This window comes from Lathamus discolor, chromosome 4, assembly GCF_037157495.1.
Source record: "Lathamus discolor isolate bLatDis1 chromosome 4, bLatDis1.hap1, whole genome shotgun sequence".
Taxonomy (NCBI): domain Eukaryota; kingdom Metazoa; phylum Chordata; class Aves; order Psittaciformes; family Psittacidae; genus Lathamus; species Lathamus discolor.
Window position 1 is genome coordinate 44,658,954 of NC_088887.1, and position 18,674 is coordinate 44,677,627.

Below are 18,674 nucleotides of genomic sequence, written 5' to 3' on the forward strand. Positions count from 1 at the left end.
TTACTCCCACTGTATATACAGCTCCCAGGTCACTCACACAGAGTTTCACAATGACAAACAGCCATGTTTCAAATTAATTAATTTTTTTTTCATAAATCCCTTTTAAGATAAGGTCGAAGCCAGTACTGCCAGTTCAGATCCAATTTAAGTGTTGTTTTTCCTCAGGGGTTTATCCAAAACTCCTTGTACTATTGGAAGTGACAAAGTCAGTCAACACTACCATCCTAACCACAAAGTGTAATACAGCTAGAATCCTAAAGTCAGAACGATAAAAACTAAGGAAGTTCTTGCTGTAAACAGTTGTCTAAGCTAAACAAGATGTTGTGCAAAAAGGGTACTAGTCTTCAAGAAGAGTCTGGGTTTCTGCTTTTAATGCTTGCACTGGCTGAACAATCACTGCAGTCTTTTGTTACTCAGAAAAATTGTATTAATGAAAATAAGCAATATTTTATTTCAATACCAGATTTATGGTTTGTGTGTTACACTGGGGTTGGCTTGACTGATATTAATCAGGTATGTCTGAAACACAAAATAACATAAATTAGACATTCCGTGAGACATGTACAAATATTTTCTACCAGGATGTGGATAGTTAAACCCACTTCTACGCCAATTCTTTTACAATTTTTAATGGTGATAGTGACTAGTATTTTAGTAAGAGGGTAAAATTCAATAAAACTTATAAGGACAGCCATACAACTCAAAGATGACATTTGCACAGCTTCCGATTCCACTGTGAGAATATAGCCCCTCCAAAATAGAAATAGGCACTTCATCTTTAAAAATGAAGCACACTCTTTTGTTCTTCAGTCATCATCAACAGTTGGCTTGATTGTCACTCCTCTTCTGATTTGTCCCCAACCAATTAAACTGTAAAAAGAAAATAAGTTAATATTACTTTCAATAGTACTCAGAAATATCCTGAATAAATCAACATCCTTCTGTCATTCTTATCCCTTCAGTTCTCACAATTTGATTTTTTTCCACTTGTCTCCCACCCAGAACATCCTACAAGACTTAAGACTGGTTACTGGAAACACAGAAAAAAGGATGAGGGACAGAGAACATTTGCTTGTTTGTAACCAGCTAAGGATGTACCTCCGAACAACAAACTAAAAATCTGACAGTGTTGTAACATGATGTACTGGTGGACTGCAAGTCTGTTCACAGCTTCATCTCTTTTCACCTTTGCCTGAAATGCCACATTACATTCAAACAGAAATGAAAATATTAAAATTCAGATAAGGTGACAGCAAAATTACAGAGCTGTAACTCTCAACAAACATGTAACTTACAAAGGTTAACTCAACTCTTGGGTAAGTTCTACTATTTAAAGTCATTAAAATTAAGGCCCCTTTTATAGACAGCTGTTACCTCAGAAAAATGTCTTTTTAAATAAATTATGTCCATTTCCACAGCCAGCAGGCAGCCCATTTATTGACACAACTGTCTGTAAAACATTTCCAGTTTCTGGCAAGGAGATATGCAGAAACCACATGTGCATCTCAATTTAATTTGCTAAGCAGCAGAGCTGCTCTCTGGATACCAGAAAAAAAAAAAAAAAAAAAAAAAAAAAGAAGTGTATTAGCCCAACAAGTCCCACTTTTTAGGGCCATATCCATAGGTTATAACTAGTCCACCTTTGAATTTACTGTTCCTTGGAATCACTAGTGTATCCTGTTTGTTTGGGCACTTGTCGTTTAACCTCTGTCCCTTTATATATTTATTCTCTAATTTGTACCTAATTTTCATCTGTTGCTTTCACACTATCTTCCATCTTTTCAGTACTCCATTGCCTCAGGCTACACAGTACCAACTGTACATTATCATTATTTCCACTGGATATTATTATGCCGCTCTTCCAAGTTTGCCTCCTTTCCCTATTTCTCAACCTTCAGCCTCCTTATGTTGTCTCTGTCCTTTTAATACAGCATAGAAGGCAACTTTTTAGTAACAGAGCCTTTATAACAGGCTGCCACTACTTGTCCAACCCATAATCCAGAGACAAGGGAGTTTTTTGGCAAAATCTGGTGATGTTTTTCAAGTGGAAAGTAATCTTCAGAAGCAACAAAACCCATAATCAGATTTGCAAAGGCTACCAGTCTATAGCTTTAAATAAAAATAAAAAAAAAAAAAAAGCAAGCAAAGCATAATTTCAATATAAAATAGTTTCTCCTTTTCTTTCTGTTTTCCCTGACTTAATTTGGGTCCCGTCTATTTTTCTTTTCTCCTGTTCAAGACATGTTATCTTTTTCCTTGGTTTTGTCAGGGAATAATCTCTTCCCTTGTTTTTATCAAGGAATAATCTCTTCCCTAATTTGTTAGCTAGCTCTGACAGCAAACACTAAGTTCCCATCTATGCTTTCTCATTGATCTGAAAAAGAAAACTGCATCTCAGATATTTAAAGCTTATTTTTTTATACAGTGCACACTTCTTGTAAAAATAGCTATGTTCCCTTATACTATACAGGAACTGTGCAGGGTCAACAAATCTAAATACCAGTATGTTCTTATGATACTCGTGTGATCTTATGGAATACTTAACAGGTACAGTATGCATAATCATCTAAAAAGAATTATGGGCCTAAGATTAGAATGAATCATGAACCAATTCTGCTCATCATTTTTAGCCTCCAAGATGCTTCTGTGCAGTCATTCTGTATTTGTAATGAGAATGGGCCAATCCAGTTGATACTTCTTTTTTTTCCTCTCTGCTCATAGTACATAAAATATTTAAACCTTAGAATGTCCCTCCTCTGTTCCCCTGCTACTACTGCAAGATTGTGCTAAAAGTCACATACAGCTCCACAAGTAGACCACCACTGACTTAGGTGTATATAAAGACAGGCTTTGGCTTACCATTACTAGAATTTCCAAACTGCTGGACCAAGATTGCCTGCTGTTAGCTCAATTTACATCTTGGGCAACAAACCACAAACCTCAGCTGTTTCCTCATCTGTAGGTATCTACCCAATTAACAATGCTGCTTTAAAAAAGGAGGCTAATAATGATATTAAGCATTCCACAATAATGGCATCCATATTTTAGGAGAATCCAGAGGAATCTTTGAAACAGACATACACTTACCTATTCTAGAAGAAAATCAGATCCAGGTATTTTTTTGTTAACAATAATACAACCAGGTGCTCTACCTACTTAGCACCAACTTACCGCCAGTGTTTCTCAACTCTTCGACTCAGGGCGATTTTTTCTCCCACTTCTGTGCATACTGGGTTAGTCAGCATAATCTTCCCCAAATCAGCCTTTACTGCACTAACTCTCCCTCCAGTAGACAAGGATCCTATGTTTACCATTAAAACTTCATTCCTCGATAATTTTTGCACCTGAAGGCAGATATACAAAACTCTGAAACATAAACTTCAGTATTAAAAAAAAAAACCCCAAAACATAGACAATATTCAGTTACCTTCTCTTACCTACCTGCCACAAAAAAAAAAGATACAGCTGAGAAATGTAACAACTGTAAACATACACTGACTCTGCATGGCGTGTGTGTGTACAAAGTTTACATGTGAAAGGATAAATACATAAATACATTGTGTATGTAGTACTGCAAGTCCTTGGTATGATACACTTTCTTGGGATTTCTGTACATTTTCTATAAAACATCCTGATGATTGCACATACTACACTAAAGTGGAAACAGTCTCAGATATTGCTACAAATTGGAACATGACACCATTCCTTTAAACTATGTGGATATTCTCATTTCCCTTATGCCTACTTCCATCAAAATGATCTTTCAAAAAAGAATTAATTTCACAGGATAAAGAGAGTGCTGCAGCAGTTACTGTTGCATGAAACGTTGCATCCAACTGTTTTAATGAAACATTAGAATCTAATTCTAGATTTTAATGCTAACAAGGAAAACTATGCTATTTTAGTTTGATTTGTGTAAAATGGACCATGGAAAACAAGACTCTGCCATACATCAAGTTCAGTTTCTTTTCAACAACAGCATTTCAAAAATACTTAGCTTTAAAAAGTTCTTAACAGAGAGAATCTATGGAAAGCATGTAACTAGGAAGTAGATCCGTACCTGTATAAAACTACTGCACAAATAGGCTGACAACAAAGGAAAACAACTATCGCTATGTTTCAAGTATACCTAACTTCAGGACATTAATACTTTTTGCTGCTTTAAAATACTCTGGTATGAATTCCTACTCCTGTGAAAACCATTCTTCTGTAATACTAACTAAGCAGGTAAGTTTAGTGACAAACATAAAAAGGAGACAAAACTACTGCGTATAACCGAAACAACGTATATACTAATGAAACGTAGAAGAGAAAGCAGGAAAAAAACCCCACACCCAGAAAAGGGGTACAGACCTTTGCAGCTTTCTTGTCTCCTTCAGTGCGCACACCTAATAGTCGTCTCAGCAAGAAATAGGAAATCTCTAGCTCTGTAAATATTTCTGGCAGCGCTCCAACAGCACCAAGGACCTGACCTACCATTCGGTCAGCCCGACACAGTGTTGGATCAATCTTAGTTCCAACACCTACAACACAACAAAGAAGGTCACAAGGAGTAACTGAAAGGCAGCTGTCACATTGACTTAAGAGAACATGTAAAAATGACAAACTGAGAATGTACTGGGAATTCCCTACTACTTGGAACAGCACTTTCAGAATGTCAGCAAGACTATAAGCTCTGTCTAAACAGATGAAGAAATATTCTTTGCTAAAGCTGGTATAATTAGCATTGTGAGTTAATCTGTGCTGACCAGTGACATTCAGGAAAATTATTTATTTATTAAATATCTGATTTTCACACTCATGTGGTGTTTCCCTCTATACATATGAATTATTTGGAATTCTTCATAGCCTTTTTGTTTACTACACTAAGATTTATTGTTAAATGAAACTACATGTTTTCACTTCATAAACATGAAGAAATAAAACTTCTCACAAGAGAATATTCTCACCTATAAGACCTCCTGGAGCAGCATATTGTAGATCATTGTTTTCAGCAAAGAGTGACACAATTTTGGAAAAGATGGGCTTGCACATGAGCTTTCCTTCACTGTCCTTAGACACAATACCAGGCCGGACCTCAATTTCCTGGCCCACCTAATTAGGAAAGTGAAAAAGTGATTAACTGGTGGTTTCACAGGAATATAAAGCTAACTACTAGTCACAGACAAGACCCACTTATCCCAAGATCTGCTATTTATACAAGTCCTTGGTTCTAGGCTACTGCAGAACTCCTAAGACTTCTGTTGTATTGCTTACTGCAAACCGAACAATACTGAAAGCTCTGTATCTCACAGCCAATATAACAATCAATTTTCAATATAATTTGTAAAACTCCTTGAACAAAGTATCTTTATCATCAATAATGCTGATATAGTAATTTTAGATTTTTTTCTTTTAAATAACATGTCATTTAGAAATGTTATAGCATTGAGAAAAAATAATTTGATTGGTGTAATTGATAAACCATTGATAAACCACAGGACAGAGAAAATACAAGTTGCATAAATGTTCCAAGATGTGGTTTGCTTTCCAGTCTAGCAAAGCAACTTCTAAAGCTTCCATCTATTGACAATATCCCACAAGCAAAGTAAAAATTTTTAAATATACAGAATACTTAAATGAGGAAGTGGGACCTGTGGGAACCCACACACCTCCAAGGTTCTTTTAAAGTTCTTCTGCTCTCCCTTTCCCCCTATAATTCAGCAAGTAAAAGTGGTAGGACAGAAAAAAAAAATAATAAAAAATGCACTCTCAGTTTTTGTAAGCAATGAAATCAGTATCATGATTAACAAAAGACTGCAGTAACAAAACATATTTAAAAAATAAAAAGCAGTGTAAAACAGGAAAGTAAAAATGAAGCACAGACAGAAAGGGTAAGTGCCATCTGACTGTATTCCTTTTTTTTTTTTTTTAATAAAATCAATTATATAGATTCATTTTGTACTAAGGATGGAAAACATCTATTCATTATCAATATAAATCACCAGACACAAAAGGGAAAAGGTTACCTTTAGAACACCCTTTAGAATACTGCCACCAGCTACACCTCCCTTAAGGTCATCAACTTCACAGCCAGGCTTGTTGACATCAAAAGACCTAATTACTGAAAAACACACACCAGGTTTATAGTTGAGATAGGTTCTTAAAGAATGAGTGTCTTTAGCAACTTTGCTTCCCTATTCTAATGAAGGTATCCACGTATTTATAAATATTACAAAAATGTAATTCAGGAAGAACACTAAAATACGATGAATACTTTATTCCCAATGTTTAAAAAGACAGTTGACTTTCCTCTCAAAAAAAGCTGCTCATGTGCATAAATATTTTAAATAATTGTTTCCGCATAGCAGAAGTTAAAGATCTGAAAAAGACAGCAATGATAAACAGTATTACAAAACCTCTTCAATATTCACAATGTTAAATGTGAATATTGTAACTTTGTTTTAATGTGGTTGATTTTTTCTGCATTTTTATCATGGTTTTTAGGTCTCCCATGTTTCATGTGAAAAAAAAAGGCACACAAATTGCTTTATTGTAGTGGAACTGAATTTCATATATGCTGGACAAGAACAAAGACTGACAATTCTGAGACAGGAGATTAACAAAGACAATCTAACCAGGCTATGTATAAGTTTTTCATGGAAATAATTTAATTTTCAAATTCAACAGCTTTTCAGTACTTTGTTAAATCAAATTTAAGTTCATAGCAACTTAAGGGAATGTTTTAAGACACATAAATTTCTCATCCTTACTGCATTTTACTGCTGTCATACACAGAAAATACAGAAAACCTAGGAGTTACCTCAAATAGATTGAGCTACAGCAGTTGACTATGAACAAACAATACAGCTCTAGGAAAATAGGCAAGTTTTAAAATAAGAGCACACTAAACACTCCCTGTAAATCTACCTCTTTTATAGTGCATTCAGCTCATGCTATGAAATACTTAGCCACAAAAGCCAAGACCTAAGCATCTACGTACCAATAAGCCTTGGTTCAGATGTGAAGTCTCGCAGTGGGACTGGGATTTTTTTCACTATATACTCGCAAACTACCTCAATGTTGTATTTCAGCTGTGCTGAGATTGGAATTATTGGAGCTCCTTCTGCAACTGTACCTGAATCAAAATAAAAGTTCAACATCAAGCCCTAACATAGTGTTTACAGTAACAAGACCAAGTGTTCTGTCATTGATAAAAATACTAATGAACTTCAATGCACACTTTATGTGTGTTTCCCAAAGCAGTAAGTATCAGAACATTTACCTTTCCCTCCAATATTTTAGTTCAAACCAGCCAGACCTACTTTTGGGGACATTCTGAAACAACCCTTATGTTGCCTTTGGGTAACTATACTGAAGAATTTTACAGCTGGTCTCTAAACATTATGCAAGGTAATCTTCTGCTCTTAGGGAGAATTCACCTCCTACACTGTGATCAGAAATATTCTTAGGATAACTTCCTCAGAGAAATCAGATCTCTTGCTATTTCATACAGCAGTATTAATTTTACAGTCAAATTTTATTTTGACAAACTAAAATACCGATCAATTTAATGATACATGTTTTCTAAGCTTTGCAATACAAATATATATTTAAAAAAAAATGTCATTTTGTGGAAGGATGCATTTAGTTAGTTATCGAGGCTTGTTAAATAGTACTAGTTTTAATTCTTTTATTTTTTTGTGGTAACTCAAATTCTCAAACTCGAGATGTACCAATTAAGCCACCCTGACATAGCCGTTATGAACAGCTTATGCATGGCAACAACTCTGAACTACGAATAACAAATAAACAAAACAAAAAAAAAAACCTCCACAAGACCCACTGGTGACTTCTGATGCTGACAATCTAGCTCTGCAGCTTCTCACATAACTCAGCTGAAGCAGATAAGCAGGGAAAAGAGTGGAAGCTTCTGGGAAAGATGACACTCAGAGCACTAAAGCTGAGCAGAACATGGAACTTTATTAGAGTAGGATAACACTGTGTGTGCTGGAGTTACAGAAAGAAATGAAAGACTAATCTTTTGTGATTAGATAAAAGAACACATTTATACCTACAAGGTGCCGCTTCATTCTCTCTTGTACTGCAGTAAAATCACAGTACAACCTCTACCAAAGAAACAAGCCAAGAAGAAGCAATACCAGGAAACCACCGCAGATTCAGTATAAGCTACTAGGTAAGTTATTGCTGTTACTTTACATGAAGAGCTCTGACCAACAGCCTTAACGCTACTGTATATAAGTGGTCTGAAAGAGGTAAGAAGCACAAGTCCAGTGGTCTATTAACAGACTATGTACACCATCATTATCTAAGGAAGAGAACCTCTTCTACAAACGTACAGAAAAGTACTATGTCCATGTCCCAACACTGAAGAATTTCCACCACTAACTATATCTCTGCTGTTGAAAACTTACCTTGTACAAATGCAAGAATCTGTTCATACTGTTCTTTAGCCTGGCTCTCCTTCACCAAATCAATCTTATTCTGTAGAATCAAAATGTGTTTCAGTTTCATGATTTCTATAGCAGCTAGATGTTCTGAGGTCTGGGGTTGAGGGCATGACTCATTACCAGCTGAAAGAAGAAAAGTGACTGCAATATAGAAACTATAAAGATAGACAGAACTCCCACAGTTAAGATATCTACTTTCCATGGTATTTTTATAAAAGATGACTCTCTTAGTCACATCTCAGTAAGCTACACGCGAAGCACCCAAGTTAATAAGCACCTACTCTTCCCCAGAACTGCTGGCTGTAGCATCCATACAATATATGACAGAAGAGAGGCTGCCTGAGAGGTTCCCTCATTCTACTTGCTCCCAGTGGAAACACTCATCTAAAATTTCCAAAGACACTGACAGACTTATGTCTATTTGACTTATTTCATCCTTCAGGTCTTCAGACATCTTGGTACTGACTGTAGGATAATGGACAGTTTACCTTTCCTTAAAATTCTATGGTATTTTCTTATCACTAAGGCCATAAAAATGCCAAGATCCCCAAACTCTGTAACACACGATAAATATAGAGCATGTGAATACGGTAGCTGTCAGCACGGTTTGGATTTCCCCCATCTAAGAAGCCAACTTTGGCCTGATGTGACATTATGGTTGTTAATCTTACTTGAAGATTGGTCTAGGACACTTTCTAGATCAAAACAGGCAGAAGGAATGACAGCTCATCACCTGTCTCAGACTATTTAAATTATAAAATCTGAAGCTGTTTTTCCTTTGTTGACATGTCCTATCTAGGTAAGATAATTACCATTTATCATTGCAGAGCACTAATACATATGTTCTATTATAGAACAGTTGTACATCTACAGAACACTACGTTCTACAGACATACAAAAATAAGTTTTACACGATTCCTGTTGGTTGCAAATCAGAACAGAAAGTGTCTTATCGAAGATAAACCTCCTATACTTCAATTTTGTCCATATTCATCTGGGTTTACTGTCTATATGGATGGTTGTGGACTCTCCTGAATGACAAAGGCTACATACATATTTAAAGCAAACTGAACCTTCAGAGAAACTCAAAATGTACCTATAGCTAATCTATTTCAATAAAATAATATATATTTTACAGCACAACTACAACACTTCCTCTTATCTAACTAATCTTCCACCAGCTTGGCCAGCTACCACACTAACAAGTATGTATAGCAATATTTTTTTAAACCCTAGTTTGTTAGGGTTCATTTGCATCATAGCATCGCTTTATTTTCTTAAACACATCTCAAAAGTATTCACTTGTTTTAACTGCTCACCCACCCCACTATTAAAACCCATATAATGTTGCATCATGATATTAAAAAAACAGAACTTTGCTTTTGTGTAGAAATCATTACCTATCAACAGTAGAGCTGCATCCATTACTGCTGCACCGTTCAACATAGTAGCCATCAAAATATCATGGCCAGGACAATCCACAAAAGAGACATGCCTGTTGCAGAAGGAGGTTAAAAAGAAATCCAAAAGACAATTATCAACAATTTCTACAGATGATTTATGTAAGCAGCTAGGCAGACACAAAAGTTAAAAGCATCCTTAAAATAGATAAACATTTCAAAACATGCTGAGAAGCAGTACCTTGACAGTATTTTCATAAACGTTCAAAAAGAACACAGATTACTGAATGGCTACTGAATAGTTTGAGAGTTTTAAGATTTGACATACATCCATATTAGATATTGCTTTAATATCTCACAAATTTACTTCTTAATTAGACTAGACTTAAATGCACCAGAACAAAAAAGACCCCAACCAACCAAACCCAAAAAACCCCAAACACACCACACAGGATTTCTCTTATCGCTTAAAAAAAGACAACTCCCATTCTCCTATTTTACAAAATTATTAGTCTTTAATTACAGTTGTAATTACACTTCACTTCAAAGACTTACCTACAGAAACAATGTTACACCTTTTAGTACAATCTGTATGATTTTATCGTGCAGACCATAATAGTCAATTAGCTACATCCTTGTGTCCTGGTTTCAGCTGGGATAGAATTATCTTTCTTCCTATTAGGTGGTGCAGTGCTGTGTTTTGGGTTTAGTCTGAGAACAATGCTGACAACACATAAATGTTTTAGTTGTTGCTCAGTAGTGCTTACCCTGATCAAGGACTTTTCAGTCTCTCAAGCTCTGCCAGTGAGGAGGTACACAAGAAGCCAGAAGGAAGCAGAGACAGAACACCTGACCCAAACTACCCAAAAGGGTATTCCATACCACAGCACATCATGCCCAGTACATAAACTAAGGGCAGTTATTCAGACAGAGCAGATCACTGCTTGGATCGGGCTGGGCATTGGTGGGTGGTGAGCAATTGTATTGGGCATCACTTGGGTTTGATGGGTTTTGGGTTTGAGGGGGATTTTTTGCTTGTTTGGGTTTTCTGCTTTGTATTCTCTTTCTCCTCTTGTTATTTCCTTTTTCATCATAATTATTATTATTATTAGTAACATATTGTACTTTTAATTACTAAACTCTTCTTATTCCAGCCTACAGGTTTTGGGTTTTTTTTCCAGCTTTCCTCCCTGTCCCACCGGGTGATGGGGGCATGGTGAGGGGGTGAGCAAGCAGCTGTGTGGTACTTATTTGCCAGCTGGGGTTAAACCACAACATCTTGCTTAAACCTATTCAGTGAAGAATCCTTGTTTTCTGGTAGCATGCCACCAAAAAGCAAGTTACTAATTTGCTGCTTCTACTATAAGCAAATAAATCCAAAGCTTTTAGCCAACAATTTAACAATGGCTGCATGACTGTCACTCTGCAACAGAAGTTATTATTAGAACAAGCGCTCTACCGGGAATCTCAGGAAAAGAAGGAAATACTTGATTACAGCACTATGTGTATTTTATACATAAGTACAGGAACCTTGTTATACAACAGTCTTCGTGGCTACTCTCATTTGAGCAACCACTGTAAAGACCCATGTAACAGCTGTTGTGGTTACTACATTTGCATAGTGACCATGATATGCATTATTAGAAATGAACTAAGTAAAGTTAGAGGCCTGATCTCACATTAGGCATCAAGATTTCATTTACTCATTAAGAACTTTGATAACCTTTCTGCTTCTAGGAAGAAAAAGTTTAACAAAGGTCACCCTCCAGGAACATATTTAAAAGATGCATTTGTGAGGTCCATCAATCTAGTGGCTTTGAAATGTACCTGTATGAATTGCAGAAAAATTTAACTTTAGTGTCCTGCAGATACCTGAGCACAGAAGACACAGGTGTGCTCTACTGTGGACTATGCACTGCAACTGATAAAAACCACGGCAATTCAGGCGATACCTTAGATGAGGGGTGCCCAGCATCTAAGAACATGTGGTCTGCCATAACAACTTATTCAGCTTTCAGCTCAATCCTGCCTATTTTCAGTTACGCAAAAGGCAGTAAACACTATTTATACCATACGTTTTACAGCAGTTACCTGACTAGTTTAAAGTTCCCTTTGGTGCCAGGAATATCTGTAGGGAACTCATCTGGGGTGCTGCTTCCACAGGATCTGTAACACTCTGGCCGGGAACAGCTTGGGTCATCCAGCTTGTAAATCTGTAAGCAATTGTTAAAAATTGAGAAAAAGTTTATTCATCAAGTTTTAGCTATCTGTAAGCTTACAGCCATCCTGAAATATATTAGCAATATATTTGCTAGATTTTAGTAATGACTCACCTTTGCATTAGCATATCCCAGCTTGATTGTGATATTTCTTTCCAGTTCATTTTTAAATCTGACAGTATGAACTCCAGATATAGCTTTGACTACTGTTGACTTCCCATGGGCTACATGACCAATTGTACCTATTTAGTAAAAGCAAATGTCTGTCAATAAACCATCATTTACTTTTGAGTAATGTTCCACTACTATCAACACATAATTACCCCAAACTCTCTGTAGCCGGAGCTCCCATCAGAAGCATGCATGGGTTTCATAATAATTTTTATTTAAAGAAACAAAGCCCTCAGCGGACAGGTCTTTGCATTTTCATGAAACTCACTTTAGGGCTTAATTTTAAAGTAAAATAAACTTTGCTTTAGCAACTATTCCCCACTTCATTCAACACGATTCTTAGAGTAAAATTGGTGCTTTTCAAGTTAAAAGGGTTTGAACAAGTCTCTTCTTACACCTTGGTAAAATTTATAACGAACCCACTATATTAGTCTGATTCAATAAGAATTTCTTAAAAATATTCTCAAATAGATACCATATGCTACTGCATTAGCACCAGAAAGAATCACATTAACGCAATCCTCTTTTTTTAGAAGTTTGCTTTTACCTATATTAATTGTTGCTTGCCTGCTGATGACTTCTGGTGAAAGAGGCGTCAACTTGGTAACATCCTGTGTGAGGGAGATTTTAGAATTTATTCATCTTCTATCTAAAGGTTTAGAAAGTACTCTATGTATTTTCTTAACAATTATCCAGTAGTTCTATTCACCAAAATCCAACCAAGCTCATTAAGATATTTCTAAATATGCGTTCCAGTCTGTTAAGAATGTGAAATAGGAAAAAAAAGATGGAACAAAATGCTGACTGTAAATTAGTATGGGTTACAAATCAAAACACTGACTTTGAGTTGGTATAGGCTGCAAGTTGTAGAAGATGGAAGTAAATAAGAAGCTCTAACACTAAGAAAAGACATCCCAAAAGTGCTGGTGTCCTCAATAGCCTGTTGCATGAACCTACTGGTAGCACTTGGCAAACCAAACACAAATACATTCCGTACAGTTAAAAAGACAACTCGAAAAAAGCTGGTTTAGGGCTACTTTCTAAGCTGTTTGTCCAAGCATTCCAATGTCAAAATCCACTTGAATGTTCCTCTATAGTATTTTGGAGCTCTTTGCAGTTAATTTCTATCCTGCACTGAATTCATACGGATGAGCTACTCAGTTCAACCAAAGATTCACAATACCGAGAGTCCTCAGTGCTGGACACGATAGAAATATTTGCAAGCACACAAATAACCCCACACAGAATAATTTACATTAATTCATGTATTGTTTACAATGTTACATGCAGGTCCTGTGCATTAACAATCAAATAAACACATCTGAGTGAAAATATAAGCTCACTCAGTCTATTCTCAAGTGTTACATGAATACAATGTTCACATTCCAGACAAAAGATTTGTCCATCTAACACAGGCAATTAAATTTGTATTTCTTGTATATTTAACTTAAATGACTACACGCACTGAAACCGGTGCTGGGAACATGACCTGCAGATGGCACCATCCAGCAGGCTGACAAGCATGTAAGCATGACGCAAAATCCTGTCATCAAGAAAATTGTTCCTGGTGCACACAATTCTGCACGCATGCAGTTCTCGCCTCACGAGAGATGTAAGGCTAAGTTCAGCTGTAAGGTCCAGTCAACTGTACAAATTCAAAGGCCAAGTGAAAAAACACAGAATAGGCCATAAAGGTAATTCCTACTGACCTCCCAACTATGCCTACCTGTGTTCTTTCTTACTGTCAAATGCCATGATCAACAATGAAAAGAAGAAACATTCTGAAATTACTAATGTGCTTCACTAACGAGTACCAACATGCTTAGCTATAACACAAAAAGAATTCTTCTGCTCAAACACCAAGATTATCAAACACTATTACCATAAACACAAAAAAGCTTTTCTAACTTGCTGAGCACGAGGGAAGCAGCAATAGGATATTCGACTGCTTTTGTCTGCATATATATGTAATAAACGAGACAGTCCAGGCAAGACCATCACAGCAAGCAACAGATTTTATTGACAGTCATGATAATTTTCTTGGTAGATAACCAAGACAAGGCTAGCAACCAATCCATCTAGCCCACTGGGGAAACAGAACTCCAGTTTATGGTTCTACTTCGGGGAGCGAAGACCCTCTAATACCCTTCAGCACAGCCACACTCACAAGGAGGAAACTGCACGTCTTCACTGCTGTGTCACTAAAGGCTCACTCGCAAGACCGGCACGCCAACCCGTCGAGCCTGGGGCTCACCTCACCAGCAAGCGATGGCTTTTTTCTGCCAACACAAACCCGCTGCCACCAGCCCAACCTGCTGCCAGTGCCGCCACTATGCCCCATGCCTACCTTCACCTACCCTTTCCTTCAGCCCCACCGTACTGCGACTCGCCTTCCCTGTCCCGAAGTCCGCTGCTTTCCACTCCCCTTCAGCCCTCAGCGGCCCCAGCGGGGCCCGGTGGGAGGCACGGACCCCTCCGCCTGCCAGCACCCGCACGCCCAAAGCGGCCCGCCCTGCCGCCAAGGCCCCACCAACTGCATCCGCCGCTCCCCGAGCCCGCAGCCCCTTCCCGGTCCCCCCGGCGCCCCGGTCTCACCAACGTGGAGAGGTCCTGCCGGCTAAGGTGCGGCTGCCCCAGAGTCACTCCCGCCTCGTCCCCCGCCATCTTGGCACAAAGAGGAAGCTAGGCTGTCTGCGCGGCCGCCTGACCCCCGGCTCCGCGTGGCTCCACCGCCGCCGGCGCTCAGCCCGGTACCCGCCGACCTGGGTGGGCAGACGCGCAGCTCCGGGACAGGCCACGCTAGGCGGCGTGGGGTCGCCACCAGCCTCACTGCGCAGCTGCAGCGACTCAGGCGCGCTGCGGGGCAGCCCCGGAAAGGACCCCCTCGCGCCGGGTGATGCAACCAGGCCTGCCGCAGGTGCTGGGAGGCGCGCGCATGCGAGGGGCTGGGGCGGGAAGGCGTTCGTGCGCGTGCTGCCGGGTAACGGCTGCGGGCTGAGGGTGTTGGGGGACTGCTGAGGGGACGGAAGGGGGGGTGTAATTAAAACGCACCGCTAAGGAGTACATGCGGCAGCTTTCAAACATAGCTTTAGCTACCGCTGAGCAGTAAGTGTTGGGGAGTCCGCTCGTCTACGTGTTTCCGTGGAAAAGGGATTGTCTTTTGCCTGCAGTGGGCCCTCGATTACGCTGTGTTAGTCCTGTGCGTGCTGTGTATGTAACATGCTGCCAGTGCCTCGGTAGGGTGATCGGGGTGGGGACCCCGCTGGGTTAAAAGATAGGACAAAAAAAAAGATTCATTATGTTGGTGCATGTCAAACGGCATGTTAGTGTAGGTTTGTTTGGGGCAGTGAGTGGGTGTGAAGCAGAAAGGAGCATGGTGGTAAAATTGAAAAAAGATATGCTTGTGTGTAATGGAAATGTGCAATCTAATGTGTGATCCACTTACCTGTTTGAACAGTAAAATGTTACTGTACCTACGTAAGTGATTTCTGCCGGCCGTCAGCCTGGTAATATTTTGAATTTCAACCTTTCTCTTGTTAGTGTTTTGGAGGCTGAGTGCTTAGTGTCAGGGAGACCACAGGGATACAAGACTGCCCCATGGTATGAACAGCTATAGTCTGCTGTACCAAACAGATTAAAACCCAATCAGATGCATGCCATTTTCAGTCTTGGTTGCAATGAATAAATGCTTAAAAAATCGACTAAAATCCCCAAACCGTTGATGAGACCCAGCTTAGAAGTTCCACAGAGACCGAAGACCAAATTTACAACTCAACCCTGAGGGAAATTGAATTGACTTCTCCTTCATGGAAACTTCTTAAAGACATAGAGGATGTTGCTACTACTAAGATTTCTTCCATCATCAGAGAAACAGGTTTTGGTGTAAGTAACCAGTTATAGGAAATAGAGGCACATTCATCAACAGTGGCTTTGCCTGCTGGAAAAAATGATGGTTCTTAAGATTTTTCCCTGGCTAACTGCTTGGGTCAAAAAAACAGGTTTGCAGCAGACAGCCACGTGATTAAAATGTGGTGATAGAAATCTGTGTGAAACTGGTATGCCTGGTTTAACAATGCATGTAGCCTCCCACTTTTGCAAATACTACTATTTCCATTCTTTTCTGAGACAAGAGTTAGGAGTGTGTTCTGCTGGAGGCAGCATGTTGTCAGCATTCTTGTTTTGAAGAAATATGAACGTGTGGTACAAAACCTCACAGTGCGTGTAATGGTGTTGCCAATGACAAAATGTATTTTGTCTTGCAACCCAGTAGTTTTTTGTGCATTGGCCTGGAAAATAAATGTTCATATCTAATCTTTCATTGGGCCGTGTGATAGTTTTGATTTGTCTAAAATATCTCACTTCTAGGAAAAACAGTACAAGCTCATGACCAAGATATACAAAATATAGTGGGAGCATGATGTAATACTTTGTTGTGGTTGCCTCCGTGTCCAGGCATATGTAATCATTCATTTATGAAAATGAACTGAAAATACTAAACTCTAGTTACTTAGCCATTTAAATTATGCAATAATGCAGTGCAGTGTAAAATTATGGAAACAGTTTTTTGTCACATTTGCAGCAGACTTCAGAAAAGATTTAATATGTGCCAAGAACCCTGTCAGGAATCTGAAAGAAAAAAGTACACAAACTGTTGCTTCTATTTTAACAAAGAGATGATACATTTTGCATGTTCTGAGATGGTGTCATTACCTTGTTTCACTGTATTTGGAAATACTTGTAACATGAAGAAAACCCAGAAAAATCTATAAAGACTGCAAATGTTTAATTATTTCATAGAATCATAGAATGGTTTGGGTTGGAAGGGACCTTAAAGATCGCCTACTTCTAACCCCCCTCTCACAGGCAGGGACACCTTCCCCTAGACGAGGTTGCTCAAAGCTCTGTCCAGCCTGGCCTTGAAAACTGCTGGGGTGGAGCATTCACAGCTTCATTGGGCAGCCTGTTCCAGTGTCTCACAACTCTCACAGTAAATAATTGTTTCCTAATATGTAATCTAAATCTAGCCTTTTTCAGTTTAAAGCCATCCCCTCTTGTCCTATCCTTACATGCCCTTGTCAAAAGTCCCTTTCCAGATTTCTTACAGGCCCCTTTTAGATACTGGAAGCTGCTGTAAGATCTCTCCAGAGCCTTCTCTTCTCCAGGCCAAACAACCCCAACTACAGTACAAAAAACATTTCCAGGAGTTATCAAGTATATTTTGTATATATGTATGTGTGTATATATATATATATATATATATAAAAGAAAGATTAAAATTACTCGAATGGTAAATAGTGTATTAATGTAACTGAAAACCTTGCATCAGGATTTTTTTCCTTACAATAGTCTCAATTAAGCCAGTGGGAGCTACTTAGTACAATTGCCTAAATCAGAGGGGTCAGCCCAAATCTCTATGTAAATTAATATTAACTAATACAATGTTGATACTGCTGGTCGTTGTTGAGGTACCACATTTAACAGTCTCACATTTTTGTTTAGGAGACTATAATTGAGGCATTAGTAACATATTTTGATTTTTTGGTAGAGGCAAATTGTCCAATGTGAAGGAGAGGAGGGTGGCAGTGTTTTGTGTTTTAAAATGTTAAAAATGTCAAAGCTGTTGTTTTGGGTTTTTTTTTTTGGTTTTGTTTTTTGCTAGGTTTGAGCTCCTTTTCTGTGGAAGTGTGTAGGAGAGACCTGAAGATCATCTTGAGGCACAGCTTGCCACAAACTGCAAACAGCAAAATGACAGTCAGGTAAAACCAACATGGTCCCACTTAGCTTTTCCCATCCTCTCTGACCTAGGAAGGTCAAAAGTCTGAAGAGGGCAGGAGAATGCACAAAGGTTTGGTCATATAATTTCTGTGTATGAGAAACTTGCTTTCTACTCCCTTTTTTTTTTTTTTTTTTTCTGAAGCATAAGATGTGAGTGGGTACGTGCTTGGTGTGGCAGAAGACATACCTTATGAATAAGGGAGATAATTTCTTTCCTTTGAGGGTTAGACAACAGGAACGGTAGCTGTCTTGACACAGTCTGTACTCAAAGGTCGGTTGTTTTACCGTAAGTGCACGAGTAACAGGTTTTAAAACAGTGACTGGGAAGATGGGGAAAACTTACTGTCTGAGTAAGCGGATGAGATGGAGTAGTATCAAGTGTGCTGAACAGAGTGGTCAGGCTGCCGTGATGAAGGAGTGAATGGGAGCAAGTTGATTGTAGTCTGGAGTAAGTAGGTGGTGAGGGAGCCGTAGGACGGCAGTTGAGGAGAGTGGGAATAGCAGTGGGAAGTCTTTTGTGAAGCAGTGTGTGGGATAGCTGGTTCTTTGTGTGGAGCTGTGGAGGGTGGGAAGGACACTCAGCTTGCGGGGGGTGGCAGCTATAGAGGAAGCATGCTCTTGTTTTACAAACCGAGAATGGGGTGGGGGTGGTAATGAGA

General features: G+C 38.7%; 2 protein-coding genes across 5 annotated transcripts in view; one reads left to right on the plus strand and one right to left on the minus strand.

Annotated features, from left to right (window-relative positions):
- Positions 1-422: 422 nt before the first annotated feature.
- EIF2S3 (eukaryotic translation initiation factor 2 subunit gamma) lies at positions 423-15,010 on the minus strand. The gene is made up of 12 exons (XM_065677271.1): positions 14,836-15,010; positions 12,788-12,851; positions 12,184-12,311; positions 11,942-12,063; positions 9,851-9,945; positions 8,415-8,573; positions 6,983-7,117; positions 6,009-6,103; positions 4,950-5,094; positions 4,354-4,523; positions 3,172-3,344; positions 423-870 (listed from the first exon to the last, which is right to left on the minus strand). The coding sequence occupies exons 1-12, from the start codon at positions 14,902-14,904 to the stop codon at positions 807-809; spliced, it is 1,419 nt and encodes a 472-aa protein (XP_065533343.1). The 5' UTR covers positions 14,905-15,010; the 3' UTR covers positions 423-806.
- A 128-nt stretch (positions 15,011-15,138) lies between these two features.
- The window catches only part of KLHL15 (kelch like family member 15), a 29,387-nt gene continuing 25,851 nt past the window's right edge, over positions 15,139-18,674 (plus strand). Inside the window, exons 1-2 of one of the 4 annotated variants that reach the window (XM_065677263.1) lie at positions 15,139-15,157; positions 17,900-17,996. The gene's annotated coding sequence lies outside the window, so the exon portion shown is untranslated. Of the gene's footprint in view, positions 15,158-15,278; positions 17,997-18,674 lie in introns of those variants that run through there. The other 3 variants (XM_065677262.1, XM_065677261.1, XM_065677269.1) reach the window with 3 other exon arrangements.

Bases quoted from the DNA above. Each gene is read 5' to 3' on its own strand.
- EIF2S3 (XM_065677271.1), bottom strand. From the start codon at position 14,904: ATGGCGGGGGACGAGGCGGGAGTGACTCTGGGGCAGCCGCACCTTAGC. The intron at 7,118-8,414 runs GTAAGTTTTCAA...ATTTTGATTCAG, and splicing joins GATTCTTGCATTTGTACAAG to GTACAGTTGCAGAAGGAGCT. The intron at 5,095-6,008 runs GTAACCTTTTCC...TTTCCTAATTAG, and splicing joins TTCTAAAGGGTGTTCTAAAG to GTGGGCCAGGAAATTGAGGT.